We start from the raw sequence: 26,410 nt of genomic DNA, 5'->3' as shown, positions 1-26,410 counted from the left end.
GCATCACATCTTGAAAAACAGTTGAAGAAAAAAGTTACCTTCCCTTAAGATGTTGTAGTCAGTGTGGATCCTGTGACTCACCTTCCATCCCCACTTTTTGGAGTCCTCAGAAAAAGTAGGATTTGAATTCTGAGGGAGGGTTCTGGCCACTCCTCCCTTATGCTGTTAAGAGGCACAGTGTTCATGCACAGCCCTGATGGACATGGCTATTCAGAAAACTGATCTCATGTCAGATACACACTGACTGCAACATCTTGAGGAACCACATTTACTACAGGGTAAGTAACTATTCTTTGTATTTGAGATTAAATTCAAAGTTAAGAATTTGCCAATAAAAGTAAAATGCATTCCATCAATGTCGTGGGGGTAATGTACCCTGTTGCGGGATGTGAGTTGAGGTGAAAAAGGGGGTGGAGGAGAGAGAACTTACCACCTTTGGTGACTGTGACCCCTCGCATTCAGGGGAACGAGGCCTAGCAGCCAGAGTCTGAGGCCTCCCTTTTCCTCAGGTCAGTGAGGCCTAGCGGCTAAGTCCTTGATCTCCAGGCAGTCATACTTAACTTTCACAGTTCTGGGCTGTGGTGCTTAATACCTTGGGCAGTTGCTGCACCCAGCAGTAGGCTGGGTAGGTGGACCTGGTCCCACCCTACTTCACCAGGTCCTAACCCAGTGCCCTGTGAAATCAGTAGTCCTGGTTTCAGGTTCCAGCCTCCACAAACACATTCCCTGAGCTGCTTTCTACCTGTGATTCCAGCTCTGGCAGTTCCTCCAGGGCAGCAGCTGCTGTCTGTCTCCCTCTATCTCTGCGGTTGACTGGGGGTCCTCAGTGGACTCGGAGTGTTTGGCCTCCGCTGTCTGGGGCTCAAGTGGCTTCCTGGCAGGAACCTGTACCATGTGTCTGCTCTCCTTCTCAATCAGCCCAGATTGAGCTAAATTGCTTTCTTTTATACCCAGCTGGAGCATGCCCAGCAAGGGCGAAGGGGTGAGGCCTCCTGAGCCTGCAGTGAGTGATTAACCCTTGCTGGGCTAGTGCAGGGTTGATACATCCCATCACAATCAGTCATATAACTTTTCCTCTAATAACTGCTTGATTTCAGTTACTTTGATTACATTGATAGTGACTACCAACTCATCAGGAAAGATGAAAGTTTAATTTGAAGGGTGATGGATACAGAGTTCTGCATACTCTGATTTTCTAGTTATAACATTGTTTTTAAGTAGAGCAGTTTAAAAATCTAAATTCCTATTAAGTATTTGTTTTGTTTTGTCTTTGCAGTGATATAATGATGAGAGACAATCTCTTTGAAATTGTAACAACTTCTCGAACCTTTTATGTACAGGTAATCTTTCACTCTGGGTAAAACTAGATCATTCTGCAAGAAAATTAAGCATAAATACTTTACTGTTAAAATTGTTTCTTGAGAAAGTAGTCTTCAGTCTTCCTCTCAGTTGCACATACATTGGTTGTGAAATACTATAGTATAGTATAGACCTTTCTCCAACTGTCTTTTCATGTTAGTGTAGGTTTTCTTCTTTGCAATTTTGTTCTGAAATCCATATGAGAAATGTCAGATTTGCAAGCAAGAATGAATTACTATTGAAGTTTATGAAAGTCCTAAACAGCCTGTCATTTATTAACTAAAATACTTTTTTGAGTTGACATTTGGCATGAAGTTATTTAAATTCTGTAGTGTGAGGTCAATACACTTACAAAATTTGTATTTTTAATTAAATTATTACATTTTTATTTATAGAAAATTAGTTTTTCAACTCACTGTGGATTTAAACTACAGAGATCTAGGAGATTAATGGTCAAAGATTCAAACTAGTAACCTTAACTGATGAATGTGAACTACTGCAGTGTAGCTCCAATAGCCTTTGTTTGTAATATCTCTGTCTAAAAAATGAACTTTCACTTTGAATGTTCTTTGATTTGTTGGCTGTATGTGGTGCTTTCACAACCAGAAAATACTTCAGTGATTCTTGCCATATCTTACTGAACACTTAACAGTACATGCACAAAACAATCTGCTCACATATCCTTACCAGGCTGATTTTAAGAACTATACATACTTTACTTGTTTTAAAAATCAAACAAAACCCACCAAATTGACAATCTCTCTCCAGATGTGTGAAAGTAGACTTTAGCAAGGTAGCTTTAATGATGATATGTTAGAACATTCTTCCCATATGCCCGAATGAGGAAGTTACATTTCGGAAATAGAGGTGAAACCAAAGAGTTAGCAAAAATTTGTCCCCAGATCATTTGTTTGTGAAACCATTGGTAGGAACTTGTCACTATTGGGGTTCTTCCTTGCAAGTTCTTGACATAAAAATCTCCAGAGTAAGGTATTATGATGACTATTTGTTCCCTTTATGCAAGATACTGTTGTTCTTATATGAGGTATTGTCAACTGCTGTTTTATAATAACTTGGTCGATTTGCTAATGCAGAAGTTGGATGTCTTATCACATTAATGAATTTCTAAACAAGAAAAAGTTGTTTGGCACATTGTGTACATCTGTCCTTTTTAGTTCAGGGTTAAATAATTATTTAATAGGATAATGAACATAATGGAGCAGTTGTTTCTTTTTACCATTTTTCTGCTTACTGTGAGTTCTGCAGACCATAGACCTTTTTAGAATTCTTTAGTGAAGACATGCTAAATGTAGTGGAGAACATATTTACCATATACCAGCTTCATTTAATTTTACCCAGATAGAATCTGGGCTTTCAGCTGTCAAGAGATACTAATGAATTAGTTTCAGAGTAGCAGCCCTGTTAGTCTGTATCTGCAAAAAGAAAAGGAGTACTTGTGGCACCTTAGAGACTAACAAATTTATTTGAGCATATACCAAGTGAGCTGTAGCTCACGAAAGCTTATACTCAAATTTGTTAGTATCTAAGGTGCCACAAGTACTCTTTTTCTTTTAATGAATTAGTGTAGCTCTAAGAACAACTCCTAACTTGGTATCTTGTCTCGCTGCAATGTGCAAGTTCCCAGACACTATTTTATGACTGATTTGGTTAGAAGGTTTTAATATGTTCTTGTCAACCCACTGTATGCTTTAGCAAGGTTTTCTTTTGTTTATTGCTGAATATTTATTCTTGCATCACATTTTAAAATGGTTCAGTGAATATTGGGCTGCTATGAATTAAGTATCCTAATTGAAATACATATTTCACATTCCTGGTAATAGTGAAAGCCCTAGACCAGATACCTCAAAAATGCGATTAGTGCAGTGCTTGTTTCAGTAATATTACTTCAGTCACTACTACTGCCATATTTTGACTCCTTGTTGAATCATTGAACACTGAATTTAGATTTGTTTTTAGGCTACAGCAGCTATTTGTATAGCATTTCAGTCTAATGTAGTCAGCATATGTGCAAAGAAAGTGTACCAAACTCTGCAATTTCAGATATATTTTGAAATATTCCTATGAAAGCAAATTGATGAATGGGGATCTTGTGTTTATATCCCAGACACACAGCTTTAAGATGGAATTAGTGATGAGAATTAAAATATTGTCAAGAATTTTTTAAAAAATTTCAACTGCTAAGACCCAAGAAATTAAGAGTTAAAAGTTATATTTAAAAGAACCCCATACATGTGAAAGTATGGAAATGGGTAGTTTGAGTTACCCTCCCCCACAAAGTCCTTAATTTTAACCTATTAATACGTGCCCTGAGCAAAACAGAAATTGACAACTTCATCAATCCATACTGGTTCACTGATGACTAAAAACAAGTGACAGACAACAAAAGCAAAGAAAAAATTACAAATTCTCTCTCTCTCTCACTCACTCACTCACTCACTCTCACACACACCTTTTCAATAAGAAGAGACAGTGGAGTTTGAGAAGCAATGATTTGTCCCAGTGTGGTTAACTGGAAAATATAGTACTTGTTTTAATTATTCCAGTTGTTTCCTATCCTATAATGTATGGATTGAGATAACAATCAATTGGTTGCTGTGTGCGTGCACCAATAAGGTGGTTGTAAGGAGTTAAGGGATTGATTCTTCTAAATAGTATGTTAATTTAATCAAAGTAAGAACACAATTTATTTTCTGTATCATCTGAAGTGTGTGTAATACAGACTTTTTTGTACAGTGTGTTGGCATGTGTTCTATGTAGTGTTTTGAGAATGTAGATGAACAATTTTCATTATCTGCAAATTTGGCTGATCCCTAACTTAAACACCAGACCTTTTCACTCACTCTGTGTGTGTGTGTGTGTGTGTGTGTGTGTATAGCATGTCACCAGCAATAAATCATATCGGTTACTTTGTGCAGTATTTCACCAGATCCCTCACCCGACCACGTTAGTTTCTGTTTCATAGGAAACAGCAATAGTGAAGAAGAAATATGAGGGTGTGGTATTGGACAAGTCCCCTTTATATACATCACTGAAAATCCTGTGAGAATTACAATGATCACCTTTAAAAAATAAACCAACATGTAAATCCAATTCTGATGGAAGTGTTATCAGAGTATTGACCTGGAGGAATATTACAAATATGATGTAATAATCTTGGATGATTTTCACAAGTGTCTGAGTGATTTAGGAGTATAAATTCCACTGAAAACCATGGACACTTGTGCTCCAACGTCATAGGTAGTTAGAAAAATCCTACCCCTGCTTGCCAATGGGAAAGAAAGCTAGGCTGGTCATTGTATTCCCAGACTACCCATATAAACAAACAGCATCTTCACCCAGCTTAAATAGCCATCTAATGTTAATTTAAAATTTTTATTTTGATTTAGGCAGACAGCCCGGAGGACATGCACAGCTGGATAAAAGCGATCTCTGGGGCCATAGTGGCACAACGGGGACCGGGAAGATCAGCAGCTTCTGTATGTGTTTGATATGTAGATAATATATGGCCTCTAAGAGGTGTCAATCTAGTACAAGAAATTCTATTTTGTTCCTCTTTCATCTCCCTTTCTCCCAGTCCTGTAGTAACATATCTCCTTTGCATGAACTTTCATGCATATTAAATTTGCATAAAATATTTTGCATTTCTAATTGAGTGCTCATTTAGAGTTATCTGTATGGAGCTTTGTACGCATTGCATTGTCTTAAACGTAAAGACAATGCAAGTGCTGAGTGTGAAGATTTTTGAGTTCAGTATGAGCTCTTACTACTAAGCTTTTACTAGTTGAAGAACTACAGTGAAACTTCGCTAATTCTGGCGAGATTTTTTGCTAATTACAAATTTTGCAATCAAATTATATAAAAGATTGATTAAAAATTATCTTGGGTCCTCAATTTGCACATCCTCGGGATTAACTATTGGCCATATGTCACGTTAGTAGCTGTGGTTCCAAACTGAATGCATTTTGGGCCAGAAGGGGATTGCAAATACCTCGTATGAATTAGAAGTTTTGCTGTTGGAGACCCAGTGTGAACACCATCTAGCATTACTGAACTGTGTGTGTACAACTGTGACCTAAATCATAAGTTGTTAAGCATGTGGATGGCAGCATTCATATATATTTTTCCATTAGGACCTACATTAGAAATGCTCAGGTTTTTTTTACAGATTATTGTATTTCATGCTAAAGATTGTAATAGTGTCCGTGTCATCAAGTATGTCCAAAATTATCATGGAATACTTCACAGTTCAGATGCTGCAAGGTATGGTTTTCACTTTTTTGCTATGTGATATTTTGTAATAAACTGAGTATATCTACCCCCATAATACATTGGAAATCTACATTTTGAAATCTGGCTATTAAATGTGCAGCAGTCACGTAGATGGTGTGCTAGTGTGATTGCTATCAATTGATCTAAAGACTAGTATTTGCAGCTAGTAATTTTATAGCTGCTTCATGTTTTAAGTAAAAGTTGCTATCACAAAATAGACTCAGTTTAAAAGTTTTCTGGGGTAGAGGAAAAGAGGGAGATGGGTATTTTCTTAGTGTGTGTATGCTTTGTGGTGGGGCTGACTAAGCAACCTAGCTATAACTATTGGCAACACTTCCTCTCTTTTTCCTCCCTCTATTCCCTTCTTGAAGTATGGGTTACTCTAATCTTAGCTTTGCACTGTGTTCCAGATGCGGCAGGCCAGAAGGCTGTCGAATCCTTGTATACAGAGGTATACATCAAGAACTGGTGAATGCAGCACGTATGTGGGCTCTCATGTAAACTTGCCTTCTTAACAGAGGGCTAGGATTTAAAACGCTAATATACACTATGTAAAATTAACTCTTAATCCCACTGCTTTTTTCAGTTCCCATTATTGAAAACTAATTTATAAACTACTTCACACCACTCATTAGATTTGCAGTTAAGTATTACCTATTGATTTCTAAAATAAATTTGATTTTTTAAATTAGTAATGGCAAAAACAATGATGCTAAGTCATTTTTCACATTCAAAGTACAAATGTACTACCTTAAAATACATAAAATGCAATTTAAAGAGCAAAGTATTAAAACTTTGATTAATTTGCATGAGAGTTCATATTTCCGTTTTTTACCTTACAACTTTGACACCTTGTAACAGCAAAAATACAAATAAAAGCTATCCCCAACTAATACAGATGTGTGCACATACACAAGCATCTTATAACTGCAATAATTGGAAGGATAATATTGCAGCCTGATTTGCATGGCTTTTAAAACTCATATGCATGAAATTATTAGCCAGAATATAGAAGGGGTTGTTACTTGTAACTTGTACATTATGTTAAAAAATATTTTAAAAAGTAAAGCAGCTTAATGTCTTAAACTAGGAATTTATCAGAGGAGGTAGCAAAATCTGAACAAAAGTAGTTTATTAGAAAACTTGGCATAATGATTCAGCTTTCCCACTTGTGTAACTGAAGTTACCGATGAAAATAGATTGGAATGCCAGATATATCACTGAACCATATAGCACAATTGCTTTTTTATAAACATTGTTTGCTATTAGAAATAAGTGGTGTGGCAAGTGGGCTATTGACCATAAAAACATGACAAAATAATGTAAAATACTTTCCCTGGAATTGCTCCTAAAAACAATGTGAAAGGTCAACAAATTAAATTCTTAACACATATCCTATTATGATGCATGTACAAATGCATAATAGCTCTGAAAATATAAATATTACCTATTTAATATATGGATAATATTGTTGATTTGGCCAAATCAACACTGCAAACTTAATTATATCTATAAATCTATCCAATACCATGCTAAATTAAACTGACAATTGATATGAAAATGTTTTCAGATCGTTGACATAGAGGATCTCTCTCTCTTTGACAGACCTATTATGGTGATTTATCAAAGTAATTATATTAAAGTCAAAAATGGCATAAGTATGCGCTAGCCTACCTGAATCATAATGTAATAGATAAGGATAGTTTGATTGCCCCCTTTCTGACAAGAAGGTATTTAAATAGTGGTAGATTTATTGCCTGAATTTGACTCTTCCAAAATTCTCATTCAACGGAATGGCAAGTATCCATAATAAGCACTTGAAAATGACTTCTGTACAATTTGTAGCTTGAGTTGTTCTGAAAAAAAAAATATTTCAGTATTGCTCTTGCAGTTTAAAAAAAGACTGTTTATCTAGATTCAAAAACATTATTTTAAGTATATTTTCTAAGATTTCAACAATTAGGATTCCAGAAAGGGATTCTTTAACTTCTTACAGTAGTTAATTCATCATATTTTGCTCTGTGGCTTAGTAGAATAAAATGGAACAAAAATAGGAAATAGATCAACAGTTGTCAGTGAACAAAAGCGTAACGTGCTTTAACTTGATTCAGCAGAGTATTCTAAGGGGAGGGAGCAGTGAGAGTTCCACAGTGCTTCAGATTTTGGAATGTGAATATATATAATATATGTATTTGTATACCAAATATCATTTGAAAACACTTTTCTCTTGCAATTAGTTTTTCCATCTATGACATTGAAGATGTGAGCTTTAACATGTATTGAAAACGAACACAATTTAATTGCCATTAAACATATTAGTAAAAAATCAGTTTGGGCTTGCTAATCTCTTGTATCAAAATGTAAAGAGCTGCCAAGCTTGACTTCAGGAACCTAACTTAGTTTCTTCCACTGCAGTGGATGTTTGCTATCACATACAGCAGTAAGCTCACATTTAAAAATGCATTGCCTTGGGAAGGCACCCACTTCCTGCTGCCATGGCTGATGCTTTGCTTTGTTTTTCTGTTCTCTTAGTTTACAGAGTAAAGTCTGGAACTGAGTTACTAACATGGCATTAATAACTGACTCCATCTGACAAACACTTATCCTTTTACAGGAGCATTCCAGCTTTTCTTCAGAATCCAGCTATGCTTTCTGTTTTGCCAACACCGCAGCCACCTCACATTCCACAGCCTCTCACAACAACGCTCTGGTCTCAAACCTTAACGCCAAACGCCTTGCCTTGGAGAAGCGAGGATTTCACGAATCTTTTACCAAGGCCAAGCCAGGGAACTTCAAGGTCCAGGCTGTCCCTCCAAGAGAACCAGCTTCCAAAGTGACTGTACAGAGCCTATTGGAACCTCAAAGTAAAAATGGCACTCAGGAACAGGATCCTGGCCCAGTGGATCTGGATGATGCAAGCCTTCCAGTCAGTGACGTGTAATAATGGAAGTGTTTGGAGAATGATCCATCTGTTTGGTCCTCTGATTTCCTTGGTCAGACTTGTAGCCAAAGAAGATTTTAGGAAGAAAGAACAAAGAGAATGGAACACTGATTTTATGTATGTGTGTATAAACATAGGTATGTGTATACACAGGTACATGCATATATAATTATATATATTAAATAATTATATACTGCCTTCAAATTAGGGTCAGAAATGGACCTTCTGCTTTTTTCTCACAGCCTGATAATAAATCACTTTCTAATAGGAAGGGGCCAAACTACATGGTTAAGATATGTACTGCTGTCAGTAAATAAGGTACCAGCAACTCTTTATCCTCAATTTGGCAAACCTAAAATTACATTCAATATTTTAATGCTATACTATAGAAAATGTAATGCCTACAAATGTGATTATTTAATTTCATTATAAACCAGATTAAGACTTTATGCATATGTGAGAATTATTTCTCTCCTCTTTTGAAAATGTTATGACTTTTTCAGATACTGGGATATGCACAAAAAGTCTCTTGTGTTCCTATCAGATCAATATTGTTAACTGAAATATTACCAGACTAAGAATTCTAAGCTCTTAGAATTCTAAGTATATGGTGCTGTAAAATTCACATTAGAATAATAATGCTATTTTGAACATTAAGCCTATTTTTGATGCTCTCCTAAAGATGAATTGTAATTTTTTTGCACATTTGATTTTAATGGACCACCTACAATGGTGTTTTGGATGGGGGGTGGGAAATCAGACTACTACATCTTACGCCTTTGAAGTAAACCAGTTTTATATTGCATTACATTAAGCTTTGCTGCAATTACTTTGTATTAAGTGTCTAAACATATACTGTTTAGGATTACTTTTTTGAGAGATTTTTTTCTTATCAGTACTTTGTGAACAGTTCTTGTTTCTATATTTGGATCAGTGAAAGACCTCATTTATTTAGTTTGATGTCAAAACTGGTACTGAACTGTTTATAGTCATGCAATTGTGGCCTGTAATTTTGGTGCACTAATAATCTATTAAAGTGCCTGTGTTTTTTCTCATCTTGTTAAACATTTTGAGACTCTATGTGTACACGGACCTTATTTACATGGTTTTGAACCTTGGGGTGAAATTATTTTGAGTAACGTAGTTCAAAACAATTATTTAAAATAGAAAATCTTATGCTAGGGATACCAGCATGCTGGTATTGCATCTACTAGCTGTGCAATATGTGATTTTTATAAAACTGAATATTTGTTACATGTGTGCATTGTTATGGGTTCAGTGATGCAAACAAAAGATATAAGAACTTTTACATTTCAAATATTTGATTAGCTTGAGCACGTACTGGTTTCATTGTTAGGTTTTAAAAATGTTTGCTGTAACCAAAAAAAAAAAAACCAACCAACCCCACAAATTCCATATGCTGCTGCTTATTGTGATTCACATCTCCCACTGTTGCAATACTGTTAGTCTTCTGGAACTTAACAAGTACATATCAGAAAAGTCCATCTTTGCTCCAGCTTCCAAACTGACTTCTGACCTGAGAGAGAGAGGGTTTTTCCACAGTAACTTGTTGATCCGAGGATAGAGTAATTGGTGTAATGTGAGAATTAAATATTATCTAGTTTCAAAACCATTACGTCAGCATCTTCAACTTGTTAATCCATAAACTAACCACTGTTTTTAGGCAATAGTATTTGGAAATTACACTTTTTCATTTTACTCTTCAACATCACGTGAAAGCTAGTGCAGGGTTGAAATTATTGTGGCAGTCTAAACAAGTAGTGTAGTTTTTAACTTGTACCAAAATAAGACAACAGTACTTTGAAAGCTTATTTTTCACAAGTACGCACTGTGTGGGAGACACTTTGAATTGAAATATTTTTACTATCGTTCTCACATTTAAAATCACTTGCTCTGGTACAGCTTTGGCACTGCATGTTCATTTTACTATATTTTGGTATTGGCAGTTTTATGTATTAGGTGGAGGTAAAGCAGCTCCATTATGGGACTTATTAAAATTAGAACTACTCTTGTGGTTCAGTAGCATAGGAAAATATATTTGTGGTTGGTAATTGTCAGGGTCTCCTATTTATCAGTACTTTTATAAATCTATAAAAATTGTTAAATTATTTTAGAACCAGTGCTATTTCCTGTATATATGTCACATTTAAATTGTCAATAAATGAGTTTGGATAACTTAAAAGAACTGTTGACATTTTTTATTGGACCATTTACCAGAAAAGGATACATCTTAGCATACGAGTAAAGTGATTTCTTGTCCTTTGGTACATTGCATCTTCTGTTTCATTCTTCCACGTTTAATTGATTGAGCACTCTAATGGCTTCACGTAATAGGGTATACTGGCCCCAAATCTTTAGCACCTGTCTTAACGAATTGCTGGAGCACTGACTTCAAGGTACAGTTAAATCAGTCTATTAACCCATCAATTTGTAGGTGGTAGACTGAGGCCTTGTCTACACTATAAAGTTAGGTCGACATAAGCCACATTGCGTTGACATAGTTGTGCATGTTTCTGTGCTTAAATTTGTTTCCTACTGATGTAAATGCTCCGTTACTGCAATACAGTAACACCACCTCCCTGAGTGGCGTTGAGCCACAGTCAGTGTACTCGGGTTGATACAACGCCTGGGTAGACACTGTTACTTACGTCAACCCGAACAATCCTCCAGCAGCTGTCCTACAATGACCGACACTCTGGTCGCAACTGTGAACTCCACTGCCCAGGGGTCAGAGACTGGAAGGCTGCACACCCCTTTAAAGCCTCACAAAGTTTTGAAATGACTTTTCCTGATTGTCCAGTTTGGTGAGCAAACTAGCAGCTCTCCATTGTGTGCAACTGCACACTCCAGACATGCTCTAGTTTGGAATGGACAGAATATTGGATCTCCTGGGCTTGTGGGAAGAGGCGGTTTGCAAGCACAGCTGCAGACCAACTGTAGAAATGTGGACATGTATGTGCACGGGGGATGCAGGAGAAGGGGAAGGACGGGGACAAGCAATAGCGCCATGTGAACGTGACGGAACCACATCAGGTGTACCAGAAGACTAGAGAGACCAATAGCAATCCTGTGCTGAGCCGCAGACCTGCCACTTTTACAAAAAGCTGCATGTCAGACTTGTTGGGGATTCTACCATCACCCTGCGGACCACTGTGGATACATAAAGGAGTCTGGGTCACAGGCCCCTGGCTTGAACAGCAAGGAAGATGAGGAAGAGGATGGGGGGACATGTGACCAGGGGGGTTAGTGATGCCATGACCCAGGACTGTTTTGAAATTCCACCTCAGTCCAGTCAGTCCCAGCCACTGAGCATGGGCAAGCTTGATGGAGGGAAAGGATCCTTGGGTTAGTGTGCACATTTATTTCCCATTACAGTAATGATGCCTCCAATTTAGCAGGACACAGCCATTGCCTTTTTTTCATTAATTTATTCTTATTAGAAGAGGTAACAGTACAACAAAGATGCAGTGTTATTGGCTTTATAATCCCCGGCAGAGTTAGGCAAGGGGGCCATGTGGAGCATTGTATGAACACAAGTATGTCTCTTCCCTCCTGCGAGATTTCAAGGAAACTTCCATGGAGGTACTCTGAAATCCTCTCCCAAAGGTTTCTAGGGATGTGAGCTGTTTCCTTCTCCATGTAGGATGCTTTCCTATGCCAGTTGGTGATAACTTTGGCTGGCACCACTGCATTACACAGGCTTCGGTGCACCAGCAACAGCTGTGCTCTCCCCCTTTGTTACCCTCTGGAATGAGATCCACTAAAATAACCACCTGTGAAAAATGGGGCCAGTATTCAGTGCTGTTGTCTGATACTCAAGTTTGGTCCAACTGAGCAATTCCCTCCTTGTTTCCCTCACCTTTGGCAGTCCATACTCACCATGGCTGGTGCTGAGAGTGGCACTGTTCATAAGCAGAAGTGTCAATAAGCATGTCTTGGTTAAAATTTCAGTGAAGCAAGGGAAGGGAGTTCTGATCTTAACTTTTGCTTTCCATTGTGACTATATTGACAATGGCACCTTTGTGTGTTTCATCTGCTGCTGTTGCAGCCTTGAGGAGTTCCCCCTCCACAGCCGTGGACCATGTGAGCCATATAAGGAGGAGAAAGAAGAGGACTCAATGACATGTTCAATGGGATCCTGCAAGCCAGTGCTGCATCAGACCGAGAGCAAAGAACCTGGAAGGTGAACATTGCGAACAGACTGGAGAAGGAAAGAGCGGACAGGATAAAATCCCAGCAGGAAAAGGAGAGATGGATGCAGCAGGACATAATGGGCTTCTCTGGCAGCGCAGACAGTTGCTGCAGACTCTTGTGGAACTCCAGGTTTAACAATCACTGGCTTGCCTCCCTTTGCAGTCCATAGAAAACTCTGTCACACCTCCTCCTCAACATTTCATGTGGCATCAGGGGTCACATCCTACCTCTGCCATGCCAGTCCAGGGTACATTAAGGATAACCCCAGCTTTATATACGCTGACCTCTGAAAGCCACAGTTGCTGTATTTGAAGGTAAAATTGATATGAATGTCCTTTCTCTTTGAGTTCTGTTCTATTAACTTAAGTTTTTCATGTATTTGCTTTTAAATTGCACAATTTTTCTTGCACTGGTTTTGTTACTGAATAAAATTATTTGGAAAATATTTTTGACAGTTCTGAAAGCAACCACCTACTTGTTACTGTACAGTGTGATACAATGTATAGGGTCAGTGACAAACTGTAATAATGTATAGCAAGCACTGTAAAATTAATAGGTACATTGACTTTTATTCATAGATGTACACCAATCACTACACAATTCCTAACAGGCCCCAAATTAGCTGGGGCTGATAGATATTACTGTGGTTCACTGTTAAAGTGCTCTTCCAAAGCCTCCCTGAAACGTATTACTCCAATTGAGACTGTCTAATAGCCCTTGTGTCCAGCTGTTCAAACTCAGCAGAGAGCTGCTCCACCTCCATCCTGGTGGCAACTTTTCCCCTTTTGCTTCACAGATGATATGCCAGATGAAGCAGGCAGCTATAAACATTGGGATTTTTTGCCACTGAGATCCAATCTTGTGAATAAAAAAATCACAAGTGTCCCTTCATTCTACCAAAAGTGCATTCAACTATCTGTCTGCACCTGCTGGGCTGGTAGTTGAATCTTTCCTTGGTGCTGTTGAGTTGGCCAGTGTATGGCTTCATGAGCCAGGGGAGCAAAGGATAGGCTGGGTCCCCCAAGATCACTATTGGCATTTCAACAAAGCTAATGGTAATCTGCTGGATGAGAAAGAAAGTCCCTGCCTGTAGCTTTGTGAACAGTCCCTCATTCTTAAAGATACGACTTTCCCTGACCAGCCCACGTTGATGTTGGTGGCACGTCCCTGGTAATCCACCAGTGCTTCCATAAATGTAGGAAAGTAGCCTTTTCTGTTGATGTACTCTGTGTCAGAGTGGTCTGGTACCAAAATAGGGATACGTGTGCTGTTGGTTGCTCCACTGCAGTTTGAAACCTCATTGCTGCAAATCCACCCACTGTGTCCTGCACATTGCCAAGGGCTGCGGTCCCTTGCCCATTGCTGCAAATCCACCCACTGTGTCCTGCACATTGCCAAGGGCTGTGGTCCTTTGTAGCAGGAGGCAATTAATGGCCCTGCACACTTGCATGACAATGGCTCCCACGGTAGACTTTCCAACTCCAAAACAATTTCCCACTGCCTGGTAGCAATCTGGCATTGCAGGTTTCCACAGTGCAGGCACCTCTTGCTTCTCCACTGTCAGTGCAGCTCTCATTCTCTTGTACCTGCACTGGAGAATTAGGATGCGCTCAGCACACAGATTAGGGTTGCCAACCCTCCAGGATTGGCCTTGAGTCTCCCGGAATTGGCAGCCATCGCCCGGTGACTATTGAAAGCAATCTGGGAGATGTTAATAGATATTTTAAGAAAATGAAATTACTTCCGGCCGGGGTGGGGGGAGAGTCTCCCGGAATAAGCTTCAGTCAGAGTTGGCAACCTTAACACAGATCCAGGAATGTGTTCTTGTGCATCCAAAAGTTCTGCAGCCACTGCTCATCATCCCAAGCATTCATTACAACCTGTTTGTTTCTTGGGCCTAAAAGTGGTACTCCACCATTTGCAGCTGCTCCCTGAACACCACCACCACCAACCTTGAATTGGTTCTTGCTATGTCCCACAGCAATCTGTGCATCCTGTGTTTGCAACGCTTATGACAATAGTGCGGAGCTGTACAGGCTCTGTGTTTCTGTCAGAGATGGAAGTCAGCAAGTGGGACCGCACAGCTTAATGGGGTTTTTAAATAAGGCATGAAAATTATGGGATACAGATGGCATTATGGGGCAGAGACAGTTGAATGCTTGGAAATTGACCCCTTGCTCCCAGTCACCCCTCTGCAACTAGTTTCCACTGCACCATGCATTGCAAAACTTCCAAAAAGACGTGCATTGGATGGTGGCAGCTTGCATGCTGAATACTTATCTGTGGTGCCCTGCACTGTGCATCAATACAAGCACTCCTGGTGAGTACATGCAGATCCAAGGCAGAGAGTCAATATGCACGTATAAAAGTGTGATAAATGAGGGGGGTAGTTCCCTTTTATGGACAGCCAGCCAGCCAGTTAGCTACAAATCCCTGCTAGTAGCTGTTCTCTACTTGCTTTACCTGTACCTGTAAGGAGTTAACAAGTCCACAGGTAAAAGGAAGTGAGTGGGCACCTAACCAAAAGAGCCAATGGGAGGGCTAGAACTTTTTAAAATTGAAAAAAAGACTCCCATTGTCTATGTGTTGTGGTTCTCCGGAGAAGAGGGGAACAAGGCAGCAGTTATGCTGTGAGAAGCTGAAGGCCAGGTATGAAAATCATCAGAATCATACCTAGAATTGCTTATTTGGAAACTCAGATATGTAAGTAGATAAGATTCTTAAGAGGTTTGTGCACATGTTTTTTTAGTTAACTGGTGGCAACAGCTAATTTGTTTTCCTTTCTCAGCTCTTCCCCGGAGGGGTGTGTGTGAAAGGGCTTGAGGATACCCCACAGAAAGGAATTCCCAAGTGCACCTTCTTGGATTCCAAGGGGCTTTGCATTTGGGTGGTGGCAGCATCTACCCATCCAAGGTCAGAGAGAAGCTGTGACCCTGGGAGTTTAATACCAGCCTATAGTAGCCAGTATTAATTTTTAGAATCCTTGCGAGCCCCCACGTTCTGCACTCGAAGCCCCAGAGTGGGGAATCAGTCTTGACAACGAGCAATATACTAATGGTAACTTTATGCAAACGTAACTCGCATTGACTAAAGTTTGGAATGTAGATGTGGCCAGAAGAACAAACCAGTTTCAAAAACTGCCAAACTTCTTTTAGGAGGACGGACATAACATTAGTTCCATGGTCCGTTAGACTCTTGGTAGGAAAGCCTACTGTGACGCATGGCTATAAGGGGTTAAACCTCCTGCAAAATAAATAGCCCACAGAAGACATGTAGGGAGATAATGTTTGTGTTTTTTGTTTACATATGCATGAGTAGGGTGGACAGTCTAACCAACAGTCCCTGTCTATGCTGTATTTAGTATTTATCTCTCTTTGAAATGTACTATGAATGGTGGAGGAACAAGCAAATGGCCTTATGTTAATTCGTATAGTTAAGTACCAATGATGGACCTCCTTCAAAGCCATCCTGATTACCTTTTGTTCCCTGAGGAAATGTCAACTTGTCAAAGAGGACATGAAATTGTATAAAAGATCCTTGGGTCCTGATTCTGTTATCTCAGATCTGCTTAGACTTCATCAGAGGAAGTTTGAGTTGCAAGACTGAGGTCCCAGTTATGCTGGTATGCCCTGAATATGAGATTTGGACATTGAACTATCACCTATGAACTGAATTCTAAAGGAACTCTTTGCAACTACAAAGCTCACCATCTCTGCTGTGAATCTGAACCTCAGTGGACTGAACTCATGTCTGTATGTATACTGATCTTTCAACCATACTCTTGGTTTTTAATATATTTTAGTTTAGTTAATAAGAATTGGCTGCAAGATCTGAAACATTCGTTAACCTGGGAGGTAATGTGTCCAATCCTTTGGGATTGGTAGAACCTTTTCTTTTATATGATGAAATAAGATTTACAAAAAATTTCATCATATTTGACGTGGGTACCTGGATGGAGGCCTGAGGCTGGATCACTTTAAGGGAACTGTGTTGTCTGGACTTCTGAGTAACCAGTAATGTAACAAAAAAGCTGTTTTATGCTGGCTTGGTGAATCTAAGTATTGGAATATCCACTAGCTGTTGGGGGTTTGGCTGCCCCATTCTTTGCAGTTCACCCTAATTGAGTGACCACAGTTAGCCCCCACTAGGACCCTGGTCACACCTACCCAAGATGACAACTGTACTTATTCCCTAGCAACCACGGGGCAGTTATGGAGTGGAGGGGAATGGTCTGTGGCTACCGCGTTGCATAGTCAAAGACCAGGATACACTTTTGGCCCCTAGCAGTCTTTTCCAGTGGCCTCACAATGTCCCTGTCTACTCTTTTTCAAATAGGTATCACTAAAGGACCCCTATCATTCTCTTTAGATGCTACTTGTTTGCACTCTGGACAAGACCTGCAGAAGGTAGCCATCTCTCTTTCTAAATGCTTGGCCAAAAGAACCATACCACAACAGGTGTTCCAGGCTTTCTTCCTGTCCAAGGCACCCTGCACGTGGAGTGTGCAGGCCAGCTGCAGGAGCTCTCTCGCGACTGGCTGGGGTATCAGCAAATGGTGTCTTACATCCTTTATTTTTGCATCCTGGGCAACTTGGTAAACAAGGTCCTTTTGTTAAAAAAAAAAAAAAAAAAAAAAAGCCAGTTCTGTGTACTCCACCTCACTAATGTCAAAAATGTCATAGGCGACACGTGAGCTGATTTTCAGTGGCACTCACATTGCCCGGGTCCTGGCCACCGGTCCGGGGGCCTCTGCATTTTAATTGAATTTTAAATGAAGCTTCTTAAACATTTTAAAAACCTTATTAACTTTACATACAACAATAGTTTAGTTATATATAATGGACTTATAGAAAGAGACCTTGTTAAAATGTATTACTGGCATGCGAAACCTTAAATTAGAGTGAATAAATGAAGACTCAGCACACCACTTCTGAAAGGCTGCCGATCCCTGCTCTAAAGGGTGTCATGCAGGATGAAAACAGAAAGCTAATAACATACTGATCATTGATATTACTGTATGGTGGATGGATGGAGGACAAATGCAAAATGACAAACATATCAGAAATTATGTTCTTAAAGTGTGTCTGCCAGGCAGGGCTGAAGTTACCTTATCCTCAAAAAGGAATGTGGCTTTGCCACCTGGAAGGTTCCAAGGTAAATTAAGAGACAAAAGGAATGCATTTACATAAAAGGTAAACAAAACCATCATGCTAACAAGGGAGGAGATTGCAGGAACAGATAAAATTTTGCATTTTAGCAAACACCAGCACAGGAAGAAACCAAGCATGGAACTTCTTTCATCACTAGACTCCACCTCCTTCCTCACAGTGGAATGAAATTTATTTTGAGGAATAGCTTTCAGAAGAATTGATTTCAAAGGTTCACTGGACTATAAAAGAGAGAGGTAAAGAACCAAGTTATTTTTCACCTAAGAAGACAAAGAAACCAAGCATTTAGGACTTTGTGGGAAATTCTGACCCAGGGGATAGTCCGCCATCTTGTTGGAAGGTAGTATGGCAAGAATCTTACATAGACCCAAGATTGTAGTTTTGTTAAGTCTTAGATTATAGAAAGTGTTTTTCACTTTTATTTGCTTATAACTCTATTCTTTTATACTTTAACTCACTTAAAATACTATCTCCATTTGTTAATAAGCTTGTTTTAATCTAAACCAAACCACAGTTGTTTGACTTGAAGTAGTTAACTCCAGTTAAAGTTATAGACTGTGCATTTTGTCTCTTTTTAGAGGAGAAAACTAACCTTCTTATTCCTCTAAATGGTCCAGGAAATGAGGTTTTCAGTAGCAGTGCCCATTCAGCCTGCGCATGCGCTCTACATAACCTTGTGCCCTGCACTGAGGTTATAGAGGGCTGTGCAGGTGAATTGCCCCGAGATCCTCCTTACCTGTCTGAGATGGAGCTTCAGTAATGTCTGCTTTGAGCTTGCCTCTTTGATGTTTCTTATCCTAGTTCTTAGTTTAGTTAGTGTTTGCTAGTAGCTGGTTTATCTGAGGGCTGTTTTTGTCCCCTTTATTTTATTCTCTCTCCAGGGAGGTTTTCCTCACTGGGAGGGTATGCCTAGTTCAGTGGGGCTCAAATCCTGCCTCACATGCTGGGAGGCTGTCCCAGTATGTCTATTGCCTTAGGGAAATACACATCCTTCAAAAGTGCAACTTCTTCTTAGCACTTAAATCTAAGGCCAGAAAAAAACAGAAAATTAAACTGAGACTCCCCCCTCTACTCTTTAAGGGCCAATGTTATGCCCTTCTGCATAACAAACTGAACAGAATGAAATTTTTTTTACCGGTTTGATTCTTCATTACCAAATTTGTCTTATGGAACCTATGAATGCGTTCCGCACGGAAACCACAAAAATCTTCCCCTTCATCCAGCTTTTCTAGCTCAATAGATGTTCAGTAATTGCTTTGTTAGCCATTTGACAGAATAAACTTGCTGCACATTTAAGAAATTCCAAAGGTACTATCAGTTCAGCTTGCTTAAAGTGATCACTCTCCTTACAGTATGTATGGTAACACCCTTATTTTATCCTTCTTATGCTTTTCTTAAAAATAATCTTGACCTCTTCCAGACCTCTGAGGTCACATCTGTTGTCATTCCATGATTCAGATACTTTGTCTTAGCTCCTTTACAAATGTCTGTGGATTTATTCATTTTCATTTAGTGAATATTTGGTGATACACCTTTTCCAAACTAAGGACCAAAATATGCTCTTGATTACATTGGTGCAAATTAGCCGTATCTTGATAATTGCAATTGCTGTGGTTTTAAGTTCAGCTGTCAAACACTAAACCCAAATACTCAGATAACTGGCAAATGCAGTGATCCCTAGGTAGTGGGAAGTATAACCTACTGGGATATATCTTTTTTCTAATACACTGTTGGGTAGAGGGTTCTCTAAAGAACCCTTAGTATTGACTGTGTGGAACACCCAGATCTTCGCACTACCCTGATTTCACACAGTAACTGTTTAAAAAATATGCAAAATTAAAACATTTACTCTCATCTCAACTAGTTAAACTGCAATCCTGCAACAAATATCCTTCACAGCACCATGCTTTCATGTGAAATCACTGAGCAACTCAAGATAAGTTTGACAGAGGCAGATTAAGGTTTCCCGGGGCCACAGCGTGTGTGTGTGTGGGGGGGGAGCAGGGGGCCTTCCCACCCCTTCCACCTGCAGTTCCACCCCTTCTGCCTGTGGCTCCGCCCACAGCCCCATCCCTTTCTGCCCCTTCCCTGTGACCCACCCCTGTTCTATCCAGGGTCGCTCCCCCCATTCCGCCCACCCCACAATCCATTTGTTCCTTTCTACCCCTCCCCACTCCAGCAGCCCCCAGACTGGAGAAGCTCTGTCCCAGCATAGCGCAGTCCCAGGGCTGTAGTAGGGGTCTAGGTGCTTGGGCTTCCCCTGCCACCCCCCGCGCTTATGTGGGGGACCAGGGTTGGGGTGCCGGGGTTTCTCCCACCCAGTGCTTCTGCTGGAGAGCGGGGTCAGGCATGGGGGCTTTCCCTGTTGCCCTGCGGCTTCTGCCAGGGATGGGGTCGGGGGCTACTGCTGTGGGGGCTTTCCCCCATCCCGCGGCTTTTGTTGGGGTTGATGGGTTGCTGGGGGTGCTTCCCCTGTCCCTGTGGCTTCTGCCAGGATGGAATCAGGAGGTTGCTGAGGGGGCTTCCCTCATCGCGCGGCTTGAGACGGGGATGGGAGTGTTGCTGAGGGGGCTTCTCCTGTTCTGCGGCTTCTGCCAGGGATGGGATTGGGTGGGCCACAAGGGCTTCTGATGGGGATGGGGCAGGGGTCCACATGGGCTTCCCCTGTCCCATGGCTTCTGATGGGGTCAGGGGGCTCAGGGGCTTCCCCCACCAGGCAGCAGAAGCTGTGGCCCCTGGGCCAAGGCCCCATGGGCCCAGTGGCTAATCTGCCACTGGCATTTGAAAGTTAGCTGTCAACTTTCTATACAATCTAAAATATATAATTATCCCAAGATGGTAAAAATGCCCAAGCTATGATTATAGCAGTGGGTTTACACCACTAGTGACACTATGCAGTTACTGTAAATATGGGTATTAATTTTGCTAGAATATACATGGCCTGAAAGGGTATCAGAAAAGGAAGCTAATGCAGACTCTGGAAGGCAGTTACAAAAAAGCAGCAGCCAGAACAGAGTTTTGTTTAAAATACAACCACTACTACCTTCTTTCACCTCCCAAGAGATAATAAATACCTCTTTCAAAAAACAAAAAAACACTGCTTCAACTAACTGGCTATTCTTTGTTTCTAAATCAGGTCAAGACCAAAACACTGCAAATACCTGAGCAGAATTCAACCTGGAAATATTCACTTTCCAATGGAAAGGTAGATCTTTTTAAAGAGACTGACTTTTAGGGGGCGGTAGAGAGAGAGTTACTCCTATGGACTACTTTGTGTGTGTGCGTATGCGTGGGGGGAGCGGGAGAGGAATGGAATTCTGGTGATACTTAGCTAAATAGTTCTCTATATTGTAATTTTTGGCAAATCCCATTCCCTAGAAAAATTCATAAATTTTTGTGTCGTATTTCTAAAACTGAAAATGAGATTTAATAAATAAATAAATTCCTGTCTTCCTTGGTGTTAGGGGGCTTATTCCTTCACCCATCTACTTCCCTGGTCCTTCTTGCATGAACAGAGAGCAACAATACCCGAAGTCCAAAGGTGCAAACAATTTGATGTTTATTGGGGTGAACTTCCAGCAAGCATGATTCCAGTTTCCTTCTTTAGTGTCCCCCCTTCCCAGCTCTGAGACCACAGAGCCTTAACTGTGTCCCAGTTCCCATTTCCACCCCCCCTTAGCAAAACATTATTCCAATTTCCCCACCCCCATTCCCTGTTCCCATTCCTCCCTTACTTCCTGATTGACTGCAGACTATATAGTAAAACTTGCAAAAAGAAAAGGAGTACTTGTGGCACCTTAGAGACTAACCAATTTATTTGAGCATGAGCTTTCGCTCAAATAAATTGGTTAGTCGCTAAGGTGCCACAAGTACTCCTTTTCTTTTTGCGAATACAGACTAACACGGCTGTTACTCTGAAACCTGTGATAGTAAAACTTGAGTTCTGCTTAACTATACCTTAACCAATCATTTTCCTGATATTTAACTAACCAATCCTAACATATTGTAACATGCTTATTTAACCAATTATATCCCACCACCTTAATTAGTTTATACCCAGCAAACTTATACAGCAGACAGAAACAATCACAAAACCAGACAGAGATTACACAGACAAACAATAGGGAAATGGGGACTACAGTGATAGAACAACACAGAAATGAGGATTTCACATCCCAGCTATTGATAAATGAGTTCTTGCCAGACAGGATGCTATGGATTGCAGTCTTTTGTTTGTGCCTTGACTCTTTGCAGCTACATTTAATACCTTAATACTCATATGTATTATAACACTATCTATTTACAACTATCTAAGGCTCCCATCTAGCAAAACACTGGAGCATGTGTTAGTTTTGTTGTATGAGTAATCCTATTTGAAGTCAATGAGACTACTCTCATACTTAAAAGTTAAGCACAAGCTCCACTGTTTTGCTGGATTGAGGCCTAAATGTTTGGCTCAATTTCTTACTTTAGACATGTTAAGCAATCTCTTCTGAATCTGGAGACCGAAACTGTCTGGTATTGATGGGTGAAGGTATCATGTAATGGTATGGCAATTGCATAATGTATCCTTTATTATGACGGTACCAGTCATGACTCTATAGTTACAATTGCACTAGTTTTGCACTTAAAATATCTTTAAGTATGAAAAATACAGCATACCTTTCCCCAAAATTACAACACCTTGAATACAGAATGAATTTTTTAAGAATTTGTAAGGAAATCCATTAATTAGCATGAGTTAAAATTAATTTTAAATCGATCTTTTACAAAATTTAGCACCTTGTCTTTTCTATTCCATTCCTGATACTATGGTGATTGGGGTGGTAGCTGAGCACCTTTCAATATTGCACTGACATAACTAACATCTGTCACTTATGGTTTGTTCTTTCTCATCCTGTCCCCAGAGGGAGAATTACATATAGAGTGGAGTGTTTTGTTTCAGATGAGTTTGGACTCTGTGTGTGTGTGCAGTCTTTTGTTGCATATTTTGCTGTGTGTTTATATTAGGGAAGGCAAGGTCAAAGAAGCCAGTCCTTTGCCCTTGGAGCGGAAGGTGGTGAGATTTGTGATGGTTAGTCACTGAGATCGTGCAAGTCACAGAATCGGTGACTTCCGGCAACCTCTTAAGCGGTTGGGTACCCTACAGCTCCCAGTCACCACCAGTGGCGTACCCCACTGCTCCCAGCTGCTGTGGGTCGTGGGGAAACCCCAAGCTCTCAGCTGGCTACAAGGGAACCCCCGAGGTCCCCGGTGGTGCGGGAACCACAGAGCTCCTAGGCAGCAGGGGAACCCTGGAGCTCGTGGGTGGCACCTGGGGATGGCAGGGGAACTTCTGGGTGGCGGCAGCAGTGGCTGGAGAACCCCTGAGCTCGTGGGGGGGGGACTCCCAAGCTCCCCTGAGCTCCCAGCCACCATGAGTCCCCGGAGGTGCAGGTGGTGGGGGTTCCCTATGGCTCCCAGCTGACAGAGGAGCCGGGGCACTGTATAACCATTTAAAACAGATGTCTAAAGCATGATTGGGAAGCATTTTATCATAGTAATAGCCTACCAAAATGCATTATTCCCCATCACTTTTAAAACAACATATTTAATGCTCTAAGACAAAATGTTAAGATAATTTGTGTTTAATTTATATCTTGACAATTACTACTTAAGTACATGTGAATATTTTCTGGTGTTTCAAATCCTGAAATCAAATTATTTTGGAAACAGCAACTTTAAGGGATTGTCTTTGTTATCCTGGGTTTATATCTGGAAGAATTAATTCTATGTAGATTTTTGTCTTCTGCTAACCAACCATTTAGTCAGCTGTGGGCCTGATCCAACTCCTGTTTGAAGTTGGCTTGAGCCTTTTTAGAGACTTAGGGTATGTCTACACTACGAAATTAGGTCGAATTTATAGAAGTCGGTTTTTTAGAAATCGGTTTTATATATTCGAGTGTGTGTGTCCCCACAGAAAATGCTCTAAGTGCATTAAGTGCATTAACTCGGCGGAGCGCTTCCACAGTACCGAGGCAAGCGTCGACTTCCGGAGCGTTGCACTGTGGGTAGCTATCCCACAGTTCCCACAGTCTCCGCTGCCCATTGGAATTCTGGGTTGAGATCCCAATGCCTGATGGGGCTAAAACATTGTCGCGGGTGGTTCTGGGTACATATCATCAGCCCCCCGTTCCCTCCCTCCCCCCGTGAAAGCAAGGGCAGACAATCATTTCGTGCCTTTTTTCCTGAGTTACCTGTGCAGACGCCATACCACGGCAAGCATGGAGCCCGCTCAGGTAACCGTCACCCTATGTCTCCTGGGTGCTGGCAGACGCTGTACGGCATTGCTACACAGTAGCAGCAACCCCTTGCCTTGTGGCAGCAGATGGTACAGTACGACTGGTAGCCGTCATCGTCATGTCTGAGGTGCTCCTGGTCGCCTCTGTGAGGTCGATCAGGAGCGCCTGGGCAGACATGGGCACAGGGATTAAATTTGGAGTGACTTGAGCAGGTCATTCTCTTTAGTCCTGCAGTCAGTCCTATTGAACCGTCTTATGGTGAGCGGGCAGGCGATACGGACTGCTAGCAGTCGTACTGTACCATCTTCTGCCGAGCAGCCATGAGATGTGGATGGCATGCAGTCCTTCTGCACCGTCTGCTGCCAGCCAAAGATGTAAAAGATAGATGGAGTGGATCAAAACAAGAAATAGACCAGATTTGTTTTGTACTCATTTGCTTCCCCCCCTCCCCTGTCTAGGGGACTCATTCTTCTAGATCACACTGCAGTCACTCACAGAGAAGGTGCAGCGAGGTAAATCTAGCCATGTATCAATCAGAGGCCAGGCTAACCTCCTTGTTCCAATAACAACGATAACTTAGGTGCACCATTTCTTATTGGAACCCTCCGTGCAGTCCTGCCTGAAATACTCCTTGATGTACAGGCACACCCTTTGTTGATCTTAGCTCCCTGAAGCCAACCCTGTAAGCCGTGTCGTCAGTCGCCCCTCCCTCCGTCAGAGCAACGGCAGACAATCGTTCCGCGCCTTTTTTCTGTGCGGACGCCATACCAAGGCAAGCCTGGAGGCCGCTCAGCTCACTTTGGCAATTAGGAGCACATTAACCATCACACGCATTATCCAGCAGTATATGCAGCACCAGAACATGGCAATGCGATACCGGGCGAGGAGGCGACGTCAGCGCGGTCCCGTGAGTGATCAGGACATGGACACAGATTTCTCTGAAAGCATGGGCCCTGACAATGCATGCATCATGGTGCTAATGGGGCAGGTTCATGCTGTGGAACGCCGATTCTGGGCTCGGGAAACAAGCACAGACTGGTGGGACCGCATAGTGTTGCAGGTCTGGGACGATTCCCAGTGGCTACGAAACTTTCGCATGCGTAAGGGCACTTTCATGGAACTTTGTGACTTGCTTTCCCCTGCCCTGAAGCGCATGAATACCAAGATGAGAGCAGCCCTCACAGTTGAGAAGTGAGTGGCGATAGCCCGGTGGAAGCTTGCAACGCCAGACAGCTACCGGTCAGTTGGGAATCAATTTGGAGTGGGCAAATCTACTGTGGGGGCTGCTGTGATGCAAGTAGCCCACGCAATCAAAGATCTGCTGATATCAAGGGTAGTGACCCTGGGAAATGTGCAGGTCATAGTGGATGGCTTTGCTGCAATGGGATTCCCTAACTGTGGTGGGGCTATAGACGGAACCCATATCCCTATCTTGGCACCGGAGCACCAAGCCGCCGAGTACATAAACCGCAAGGGGTACTTTTCGATAGTGCTGCAAGCTCTGGTGGATCACAAGTGACGTTTCACCAACATCACCGTGGGATGGCCGGGAAAGGTGCATGATGCTCGCATCTTCAGGAACTCTGGTCTGTTTCAAAAGCTGCAGGAAGGGACTTTATTCCCAGACCAGAAAATAACTGTTGGGGATGTTGAAATGCCTATATGTATCCTTGGGGACACAGCCTACCCCTTAATGCCATGGCTCATGAAGCCGTACACAGGCAGCCTGGACAGTAGTCAGGAGCTGTTCAACTACAGGCTGAGCAAGTGCAGAATGGTGGTAGAATGTGCATTTGGACGTTTAAAGGCGCGCTGGCGCAGTTTACTGACTCGCTTAGACCTCAGCGAAACCAATATTCCCACTGTTATTACTGCTTGCTGTGTGCTCCACAATATCTGTGAGAGTAAGGGGGAGACGTTTATGGCGCGGTGGGAGGTTGAGGCAAATCGCCTAGCTGCTGGTTACGCGCAGCCAGACACCAGGGCGGTTAGAAGAGCACAGGAGGGCGCGGTACGCATCAGAGAAGCTTTGAAAACCAGTTTCATGACTGGCCAGGCTACGGTGTGAAAGTTCTGTTTGTTTCTCCTTGATGAAACCCCCCGCCCCTTGGTTCACTCTACTTCCCTGTAAGCTAACCACCCTCCCCTCCTCCCTT

General features: G+C 41.4%; 1 protein-coding gene across 5 annotated transcripts in view; it reads left to right on the top strand.

The window, feature by feature from the left end:
- The window catches only part of PLEKHA1 (pleckstrin homology domain containing A1), a 90,111-nt gene extending 79,315 nt beyond the window's left edge, over positions 1–10,796 (top strand). For 2 of the 5 annotated variants that reach the window (XM_048858946.2, XM_048858948.2), the window contains 3 exons: positions 1,277–1,340; positions 4,767–4,856; positions 8,264–10,796. In XM_048858946.2, coding sequence (XP_048714903.1) covers positions 1,277–1,340; positions 4,767–4,856; positions 8,264–8,590 — 481 coding nt within the window. In that variant the 3' untranslated portion in view covers positions 8,591–10,796. Of the gene's footprint in view, positions 1–1,276; positions 1,341–4,766; positions 4,857–6,059; positions 6,131–8,263 lie in introns of all 5 variants that reach the window. The other 3 variants (XM_048858951.2, XM_048858950.2, XM_048858953.2) reach the window with 3 other exon arrangements.
- The last annotated feature ends 15,614 nt before the right edge of the window (positions 10,797–26,410 follow it).

This window comes from Caretta caretta, chromosome 7 (genome assembly GCF_965140235.1).
Source record: "Caretta caretta isolate rCarCar2 chromosome 7, rCarCar1.hap1, whole genome shotgun sequence".
NCBI lineage: Eukaryota > Metazoa > Chordata > Testudines > Cheloniidae > Caretta > Caretta caretta.
Note: the sequence above shows the minus strand (reverse complement) of the source record. Positions and strands in the feature narration are given on the sequence as shown.